This window comes from Tupaia chinensis, unplaced genomic scaffold (genome assembly GCF_000334495.1).
Source record: "Tupaia chinensis unplaced genomic scaffold, TupChi_1.0 Scaffold000217_1, whole genome shotgun sequence".
NCBI lineage: Eukaryota > Metazoa > Chordata > Mammalia > Scandentia > Tupaiidae > Tupaia > Tupaia belangeri.
The window spans coordinates 4444168-4454907 of record NW_006159692.1 but is presented as its reverse complement, the minus strand read 5'-3'; the positions used below and the strand labels follow the sequence as shown (position 1 = coordinate 4454907).

At 41.0% G+C, this 10740-nt stretch overlaps 1 protein-coding gene across 2 annotated transcripts in view; it reads left to right on the top strand.

Moving 5' to 3' along the window:
* IDE (insulin degrading enzyme) overlaps nucleotides 1–10740 on the top strand; it is a gene marked incomplete at its 5' end in the record, with an annotated part of 69096 nt that overhangs the window by 2139 nt on the left and 56217 nt on the right. For both annotated transcript variants that reach the window (XM_014587532.1, XM_006147637.2), the window contains 1 exon segment: nucleotides 3905–4074. In XM_014587532.1, coding sequence (XP_014443018.1) covers nucleotides 3905–4074 — 170 coding nt within the window.

Sequence of the window (10740 nt, the reverse complement as noted above, 5' to 3'; positions counted from 1 at the left end):
GAGCTTTTTGACAACTACATGGAGCAAGGTGCCCATGAATTCTTAAATTACCTACTAAATACCATTACTAATATTTTGCAAGAAGAGAGGAAGCAAAGAATTATTTATTTGATTTTATCTATTCATTAATTTTATTTTAATTTGACCAGAGAGAGAGAGAGAAAGAGGGAAAGTGAGAAAGCAAACCACTAGGTCTGCGACTTGAACCGTGGTTGGCCATGTCAGAATGTCCAGTGCCTTAATCACCACACCACTTGCTGGTCCCCCAGTGTCAGTTTTAAGCTGCCTGGTCTGGGACTTGAACCAAGGTGGATTTTGTGCGAGTCCAGAAATGTAACCATTACGCCGTCTGCTGGTCCCTATGACAATTTAATTTCTTGGTCAATTTTTTTGTACAGCTAACAATTAAATTTTTTTATATGAGAGATTTACCCTTATTATTCAAAATGAGATTTATCCTTGATGAATTTTTAGTTTTCTCTGTTTACCAAGACATATTTCTACAGCTTTTTGATGGTTCTGTAATGAAGTTTGACTTAGTAATTTTAGTCATTGTCAGCTTTATTTGCTTACTTAAATTTATAATGGTGATTATGTTTTAAAACAAAAACTGATAGTTTGCATTTATTGCTTTGAACAGAGACTAGTGTCAGGGCAAAGGCATGCGATTGGGATCTGTGGCTGGGTGAGAATAATCTGCTCCCTCCTTGGTTTAGCTCATGTTTCCATCCTTGGGCGACAGGTTTGAGGGGTATTATTTTTTATAGGTATTCCCAAAAGACTTTCATTCTTGAGTTCCTTTGGATCATGTGCTGAATTTAATTTCCTGCTTTACACATGTTGCTGCTGATCATGTGATAGGGCTCTGTATGACAGAGGATGTCTGCTCATTGGCTCAGAGTTTAAACACCCACTTGTATAAGCTCATCGGTGTAAAAACCTGATTATATCATGTCAGAAACACAACCCTGTATCTGGACCTATCCAGCTTTGATATAGAGTGTATTAGTCTGTTACGGCATGGCCAACGGAAGTACGCGAGGCTGAGTAATTGATAGAGGCTTATTTGACTTTAATCTAGCAACTAGAAAGTCCACAGGCGTCACAGAATGGCAGAGGACAGAACTACGAGCAGAGCCAGCGTGGTCTCTGTCCATGCAGGTCTCTGCCCACCTCATTGCCCTGTCTCAGTCATGGAGGTCCTGGCCTAACTATCCAATCCCTAATCTCTTCCCCAAAGCCCCACCTTTTGATAACATAATTGGATCAAATTTTCACCAGTTTGGGACCAGCAGTTAGCATAATGGCTATATGGCTGAACTCCCATGTGGTTGACCCCGGTTCAAGTCCTAGACCCGGTGGCTTAAAACTCATGCCGGGTGCATGTGTGTAAATGCCCAGAATGCCAGGAGGAGAATGGAGGAGAAGGGATTGTGGCGTGGGCATCCCCCTAGGGGGTGATTTCTTGCTTTCTGTCTCTCTGGCGAGCAATGTGCCCTGTAGCAAAAACCTCTCCAAAAATTTTTTTTTCACCAGTTTAATGTCATTACATTGGCTCAACACATATTGGCTATGTCAGAGGATATATTCAAATTATAGCAGGTAGTTATTAGGCACTTTTTCTCAGCCTAGACATGTTGAGGTAGATAAAAGAAGTTACATATTCAGGAGTGCCTCTGTTTTTACCTGTGTTTGATTATAGACTCTAGATAGATGGAATTTCCCTTTGGATTGATATCTTTAAAGTATCATATTAGCACTGTATTATATTCACTTATAAACCTCAAATAAGCGTCGTGGGACCAGCTGGTTGGATGGCAGTTAAGGCCACTGGATCCCACATGGCCAGCAGCATAGTTTGAGGCCTGTATCTGGTGGCTTAAAAACACATAGGGCACATATGCGTGTGTGCCCAAAATCCTAAGGAGAAATGGAGGAGATTGGACTGTGGCATGACCGTCCACCACAGGGGTTGCTTTCTTACTTTCCCTCTCTTTCTCCGTTTCTCTCCAGTAAGCACATGTATCCTCTAGCAAAACAATTTTTAAAAATAAATACATGTCAAGTAGTAAATATGACCTCTGGGCCACTCTATGGCCTAGTGGTTAAGGCAGCTGGATCCCACATGGCCGCTGCAGTTCAGTCTTGGACATGGCGGCTAAAGAAATGCCCTGGGCACATGGATGTACATGTCTGAAATCCTGAAGGGAAGGAGAGACAGAGGAGAGGGAGTGCCTTCTCCTCTCTCTCTCTCTCTGTCTCTGGCAAGTGCATGTGTTCTAGCAAAAAAAAAAAAAAAAATCACAAAACCAAAAAAGAATTATAATGACCTCTTTGGTGGTTGTACTATGAGGTGTAGTAACAGATATTTATAAACCCAAGAGCCTCTTAGGCCAATTAAGAGCAGCCCAGAACCATTGCTCTGACTTCATCTGACCTGTTGGTATGTAAAAGTAACTGTAAATGTAAAGTTTCATAATAAGAACATGAAATCATAACTTAAATTACAACCGATACTGGAGCATGAACTTATTCTTTACAGATACCTTAGTTAAAGTTTGGTACTGTTACTAAAGAACAGCTTTAAGAAGAGCATATTGAGTATTTACATTAAAGTTGAATGCCGGTTATTTGTTGAATCACTGCCTATTAAAAATTAATGGACTCTTTCTTACTATCATAAAAGCTTATAATCATGGCTTAGTCAAACTACTCTGTCATACTTCAGGTTTTTCATTGTATTTTTTCCCCACTAATTAAAATGTATTTTTTTTCTCCGTAAGAGGAAAAGTAATATTCAAATCGAGCCTTTTAAAAGTATGTTACTTAATTTGTTTGTCCTAGGGCGCTGGAGTCTTAGTGAAATTAACACCTAAAACTATAAATATAAGATTTATTTACCTGAGAACTATCACCTGCCTTTTCCTCTTTTGAAAACAGTTAGTCTTATATAACAAGGTTTTCATAGACATACCAGTTACCATTCTCAAATAGATTTATCATCTCTGTAAGTCTGCCTTGAATTTTTGGTGCTAATCTTTTTTATTAAAGGATTATCTTTTTTTTTTTTTTTTCTTTTTTGAGAGGTTTAGGGCGCTATAGGGCATGTGCGCTCGCCAGACAGACAGAGACAGAGAGACAGAAAGCGAGAAATCACCCCCCGGGGCGATGGCCACGCCGCAATCCCTTCTCCTCCATTCTCCTCTCAGGATCCTGGGCATGTATGCACACGTGCCTGGCGTGAGTTTAAGCCACCGGGTCTGGAACTCGAACCACGGTCGACTACATGGGAGTCCAGCGACATAGCTATTATGCTAACTGCTGGTCCCTTAAATAATTATCTTATTTAATTATTTATTTTAATTTGATGAGAGAGAGAGAGAAAGCTGCTAGGTCTGGGACTCGAACCACAGTTGGCCGTGTGGAAGTCCAATGCCTTTAACCACCCCGCCACCTGCCAGCCCCAGTCTTTTTACTTTTTTTTTTTTAAGGGTTATTTAATTTTATTTATTTATTCATTTATTTATTCAATTTAACTAGAGAGAGAAAATGAGATTGGAAGCCACCAGGTCCGGGACTCAAATGGCAGTCAGCCATGAGGGAGTCCAGCGCTTTAACCACCTTGCCATTGGCCTTGATGTTAGTCTTTTTATAGTTCACCAAGTATTTAGCATGTCTGTGATCCATCAGCTCCCCTGAATTTATTTATATATGCTCGGTATTATATTTTTCTTACGTTACCTGGAGCTTATTTTATATTCCTTTTTCTTGATGGCAAATTGTAATTTTTTTCTGATTTTATAGAATTCACATTTCCTGGGAAATAAAATTACAAAAACATTTTTAAAAGGCTCCTCTTTCACACTGACAGCTTTCAAATGGTTGGTTCTGTCTCACCCTGCAGGTTTGCACAGTTTTTCCTGTGCCCGCTGTTTGATGAGAGTTGCAAAGACAGAGAAGTGAATGCAGTGGATTCGGAGCATGAGAAGAATGTGATGAATGATGCCTGGAGACTCTTTCAGTTGGAGAAAGCAACAGGAAATCCCAATCACCCCTTCAGCAAATTTGGGACAGGTTTGTCAACAGCGGCTTTCATGGATTAGTTCTCCTTGACCTCCTTTAAACCCATGGCCTCGCCACAGTATTGTATTTGACAGTTCAGGATAGAGGATTTCCAAATTCCTGTTTATAGTTACATCCCCTTCAAACAGGGATCTAAATGTTTTAGGAGAAGAGCAGTTGGAGCTGTAAATAGATGTTAAACCAGCATTTCACAGGGGACGGTAATAGGTTTGATCCTGAAGTCTGCCTTCCAGAAAGAAGTGACTATTTTAAGGCTCACTCTGAGGCTTATAGACTCTTCCCACCCTCATCGCTTTCCCCCGCTTCTCCTGATGTGTAACGTCGCTATGGGGCAGCTGCAGAGGAGACAGGACTCTAGAAGGTATCAAGTCCCTGCCGTCGAAGGGCTGCCGTCTCCTGAAAGGAGAGGAGAGGAGTGGAGGTGGCAGGGTATAGAATAAATTAATGTGGAAATTCTTGATTTCATAGTTACGCCCTTCTTCTTTATTCAATTTTTCATTAAGAAGTACTTACTTTAAATAGTTAAGCAGTACCGAAGTATTTTTTTTTAATAATTTATTTATTTATTTCCATTTGTTATTGTTAGTTTCTTTTTTATTTGATGAGAGAGAGAGAGGAAGGGAAAGTGAGAAAGCAAGCCACCAGGTCCGGGACTTGAACCATGGTTGGCCATGTGGGAATCCAGTGCCCTTATCCACCACACCACCTGCTGGTCCCAGTACCGAAGTATTTAAAGTAAAAATAAAAGCAAAAGCAAAGCCTCGCTTTCTCTTATCTACTCCTGGCAATCCCAGTCGCTATGCATTTATATAATACTGCTTTGGGTATTACAAAATTGCATAAAAATAATATATTAATGTTTAGTGCATTTCTCAATTTGTAAGTTATTTGGGGGAACTTTTAAAGACTATAAGAACAGCTTGCCTTAAGTTTGAATGTTATTGGAATATATTCAACAGCAGCTGATGAAATTTGTATAGCTTCATGGAATTAAAAGGATTTTTTTAAAAAACTGGAATTAGAAGAGGCGATATTGCATTCTGTATATTCAAAATCAGTATCATTGCTCAAACCGATAGTGCATTCCCTTTAATGTCTGTGTAATTGGAAGTGGTTTTCATAGAGGACATCTGTCTACATGGTATGTCAGGAAGGGGCTGTGACTTTTTTTTTTTTTTGGAGAGGTTTTTGCTATAGGGCACGTGCACTCACCAGACAGACAGAGAGAGACATAGAGACAGAAAGAGAAATCACCCCCCGGGGGGATGGTCACGCCGCATTCCCTTCTCCTCCATTCTCCTCTTGGGATCTTGGGCACACACGCACACGCGCCCAGCGTGAGTTTTAAGCCACCGGGTCTGGGACGCGAACCACGGTCGACTACGTGGGAGTCCAGCGACATAGCCATTACACTGACTGCTGGTTCTCAGGAGCTGCCTTCTTTTAAAGAGCCTCATTGTGACAAATCATATCCAGCATAATCAGGAGGCAGCCACACTCTTTTCTTTTTTTTGTAGTGGTCTTTTTCCTATGGGGCGTGTGCGCTCGCTGGAAAGATAGAGACAGAAAGCGAGAAATCACCCCCAGGGGGATTGGCCATGCCGCAATCCCTTCTACTCTTGGGATCTTATGCACGCACACACGCACGCACACGCGCCCAGCATGAGTTTAAGCCACTGGGTCTGGGTCTCAAACCATGGTCAACTACATGTGAGTCCAGTGACATAGCCATTACGCTAACTGCTGGTCCCAACAACACTTTTAGAAATAAATCCAATGAGTAAGGTGGTCATAAGCAAGGAACTTCTGATCATAAGCAAGCAACAATTCCGAAATGTCCCATGGGAAGGTTTTGCGGGTGACCGGCAGAGAGAAACGTTGCATGTCTGCGTATGTACAGGTGGGGTTTGTAGGGCGTGTTTGTTTTTACAGTCTGTCAAGGCTAGGCAGTTAGTCAGCACAGTCTAAGTAATCTAAATGGCTGTGGGATGAGTGAGCTGGACTTGAATACACAAGTACTGAAACTGTGATGTAAGGAATGCAAATGTCAAGTTACCTTCTGATTTTAAAAATATAAACTAGCATTGTCTTTTTTTAGACTAGAGATTCCATCCATTTTTAAGGTCATAGATATGTTTGAAAATATAAAACATACTCTAGTCCCAGAATTAGACACATGTAAAATTTTGCAAAAGCAATCCTTGAAGAAAGATCCTTGTCAGAAATTGATGCTTAACTTATTTCTCTTATTTTTGAGTGGCCTCAGATGCTTTTTTGAATGTGGGTTATTTTATTGATCAAGGGATTGTGATTTTAATAATAATATTGGGAAAATGTGGGTATTTTAAATGAACAAAACCCAAGCTTTATGCCATCTATTTTAAGAAAACCTTACACTACAACATTGGTCCTTTATCATGGTTTTTCATGCTTCAGAAATAGTGTAGATCAGTCTCTCTCTCGCTTGTTTGTATGTAGCCCAGAGTAAGAGGCCCATTTTACCTAGCAACTCAGCACAGATACCTATGCTCATGTAAGCAGCTGAAACAACAGTTTTAGCAAACAATATCTATCTTATATCATGGGAAGTAGTCTTGTACTTTCTGTTATGTCTGTATTTTTTCCCCCCAAAATTCTTGTCTGCCAGCACTTTAAATTTATTTCATTATAATCTAATGTGTCCCAATTCACAGTTTAAGTAATCCAAAGTGATAGGTAGTCCGTAGACTCAGAAAGCACTGGAGCCAGTCATGGTACTGCTACTTTGGAATACTGGAGCCACATGGAAGGTGCACGTTTGGATCCTGGGTCAGCTTGAACAATCTAGGGGCACCTGCCTGTTTCTATGATCCTGGCTGGCTGAGAGGCTGGTGGAAGGATTGTGGCATGGTGAGAACTTGATAGGGGTACCTCTTTTGCATATGCATTCTCTCATTCTTTTTTTCTTTCTCTCTCATGAAATAGACATTAAGAAACAAAAGAAAAGCGGGTCCAGAGGTGGTGTGGTGGTTAAAGGCACTGGACTCCCACATGGCTGACTATGGTTCAATAATAATGATAATAATAAATAAAGAAGAAATCTTTTTAAGAATTACTTATTTAATTCCATTAGTTTTCATTATTATTATTTTTTAAAATTTGACCAGAGACAGACAGAGATTTGCGATTGCAAGGAAGCAAGTTGCCAGGTCCAGGACTCGAATCATGGTTGGCCATGTGGAATCCAGCACCTTTAACCATCACACTACCTGCCGGCCCCTCTTTTATTTTATTTTATTTGAAAAGCATCATTTTATCGAGATCAGGTGGTGTAATGGTTACGTTGCTGGACTTACTGGGATCAGCAGATGGTGTAAAGGTTACATTGCTGAACTCCCATGTAGACCTCAGTTTGAGTCCCCGACCCGGTGGCTTAAAACTCAAGCTGGGTAGGCGTGCATGCATGCCCAAAATCCCAAGAGGAGAATGGAGGGGAAGGGACTGAGGCATGGCCATCCCCCTTGGAGGGTGATTTCTCGCTTTCTGTCTTTTCTCTGTGTTCTAGCAAAAAAAAAAAAAAAGAATTATTTTACTTAACTTTATCTTTTTAATTTTTTTCAATTTGATCAGATTGTGTGTGTGTGTGTGTGTGTGTGTGTGTGTGTGTGTTGGGGGGGGTGACATGAGAAAACAAGCCGCCAGATCCCAGACTCGAACCACTGTTGGCCATGTGGGAGTCCAGCACCCCTAACCAGCACTCTGCCTGCCAGCCCCCCAAAAAAGATTAAATCTCTTTAAAAAAAACAGAAAGAAAGAAAAGAAAAAGCATTAGATGAAACTTAGCACTCATCCATGAACAGAAGTAAACAACAATAGCAAAACAAGCCACTGAGAACAGTCAGATGCCATGATTTTTTTCTTTTATTTGCCAGAGGGAGTGTGTGCTCACTGGAGAGAGAGAGTGATAAAGCATCCCAGGGGGTGGTCATGCTACAATCCCTTCTTTTGGATCCCAGGGGGGTGGTCATGCTACAGTCCCTTCTTTTGAATCCCAGGGGGGTGTTCATGCTACAATCCCTTCTTTTGGATTTTGGGCATGCACGCACACCGGCATGATTTTCTTTCTTTCTTTTTTTTTTTTAGAGGTTTTTGCTATAGGGCACGTGTGCTCACCAGACAGAGAGAGACAGAGAGACAGAAAGTGAGAAATCACCCCCCGGGGGGATGGTCACGCCTCAATCCCTTCTCCTCCATTCTTCTCTCGGGATCTTGGGCACGTACGCACAAGTGATTTTTAAGCCCCAGGTTCAGTACTCTAGTTGCCCTGTCAGCCATGTGGGCTCTAGCTACCTTAACCACCATGTCACCAGCTGGCCCCAAACATCATGATTAGTGGTGAAGTTTCAAAAGGGTTTCTACTGGGGGAACCAGCAGTTAACGTAATGGCTATGTCGCTGGACTCCCATGTAGTCGACCGCGGTTCGTGTCCCGGACCCAGTGGCTTAAAACTCACGCCGGGCATGTGTGCATGCATGCCCAAGATCCCAAGAGGAGAATGGAGGAGAAGGGATTGTGGCATGGCCATCCTCTCTTGGGGGTGATTTCTCGCTTTCTGTCTCTATGTCTCTCTCTGTCTGTCTGGCGAGCGCACGCGCCCTATAGCAAAAACCTCTCCAAAAAAAAAAAAAAAATGGTTTCTATTGGAAGGGACCAACAGTTACCGTAATGGCTATGTCGCTGGACTCCCCTGTAGTCGACCGCGGTTCGTGTCCCGGACCCAGTGGCTTAAAACTCACGCCGGGCATGTGTGCATGCATGCCCAAGATCCCAAGAGGAGAATGGAGGAGAAGGGATTGTGGCATGACCATCCTCTCTTGGGGGTGATTTCTCGCTTTCTGTCTCTATGTCGCTCTCTGTCTGTCTGGCGAGCGCACGCGCCCTATAGCAAAAACTTCTCCCCCCAAAAATAATAAGGTTTCCTCTGAAAGTCAAAAAGGAAACAAGTATGTCCTCTGTCACTTTTTTCTTCAGCTATTCCATAGGTTCTAATCATTGCAACAAGGCAAGGGGAAAAAATGTGATGGGTAAGAATTGGAAAGGAAGCAAAAAAGAGAAAATATTATTTCCATAATATGATTGTCTTTATAAAAATGTCCACAAATCTTTAGATCAACCATTATAAATAATATAATTCCACAAGGTTGCAAAAAAGAAAGAAACATACAAAATTTGCATTTTTGTATCACTAGTATTCAATTAGAAAAATGCAAGAGGAAAACTTATTCATAATATAAATAACTGAAAGGTATTCAGAAATAAATCAGGGAACGAGGTTCAAGAAACACACAGTGGATGTAATAAGAATGCTTAGACAAAAGAGACAGACGATAGTTGTGGATGGTTCTACTCAATTTAACAAGTATGGAAATCCTCTCCAAATGGATCTAATTTCAATGCAGTGACTTTTGAAAATCTTCTAAATTTTTTTGAGGCACTGGATAATTAGAGCATAAAATAAGTAAAATAGAGTAATGAATTGAGAACATGAGGAACAACACGAAGAGACTACTTCTACCAGGTATTAAGACTTCTCATAAAGTTGTAGTTGGTACGGAAGTAGAATTGATGCAGGGATATCGAAGGTACCAGCGGGACAGATCATAGACCCTGAAGGCATATCTGCAAATAAATGATACCTTGGTATAAGGCCGCTTACATTACAAATGCCCGTGTAGCAAACTATCTAAAGAGAAAAGAGTATTGAGCAAAATGCAAGGTACAGAATATGTTTAGTATGATAGTTTTATGTAAAATTTGGAAACAGCACTGCATATTGTTAATGTCTGTATGTATATTATATAGTATAAAGATATATATGGGAATGATTAAATACCACATTTTTATAGATATCTCTGGGGAGAGAGGGAGAAAGGAGACTTTAGGTCCATTACTGATATTGTATTAGTTGTGGAGAAAAAACATTCATAAAAATATGGTAAAATGTTGGGCCAGGAGGTGGCATGGAGGTGAAGGTGCTGAATCCAACATGGCCAACTGCGCAGTTCAAGACCTGGACCCAGTGGCTTGAATAGCACACCAAGTGCATGTGTGTATGCCCACAAGCCCAAGAGGGGAGTAGAAGAGAAGGGATTGTGGCATGGCCACACCTCCTTTCCCACACTCTGTCTTTTCCTCTCTTTCTCTCTCTGTCTCTGGTAAGTGCATAAGCCCTATAGCAAAAAAATACTTAAAAAAAAAATGGCAAAATGTGAAGATTGATAAAACTGGGTAGTGAGTACACAAGTTGTGTACTTGCGTATGTTTAAATATTTTTAAACGCTACATGATTTTAATATTGAAAGCTAAATGTGAACTATTTCTTATACCCATTTATCTAACAAAGATGAGAAAATGAAAGATCGGAAGTAACTCTTCCAAACAAGCTGGAGACCGCTTACTTTTTGTGAGTAAGTGTAGACTATTTGTGCGTTTACTACCTATGTCTGTCTGTGTCCAAAAAAATTTGCAGGTTACTGTCAAGGCTGGACAGGTATTCCATCTTACTTACTCTAGACTGAACAAATAAATGGTTCAAGGCTGCGATAGCTACCCTTCCTCCTCTGTCTTGGATTCGTATGCTGAGTTCTCAGATTTGCAAATGGACGTCCGGCCAGAGCT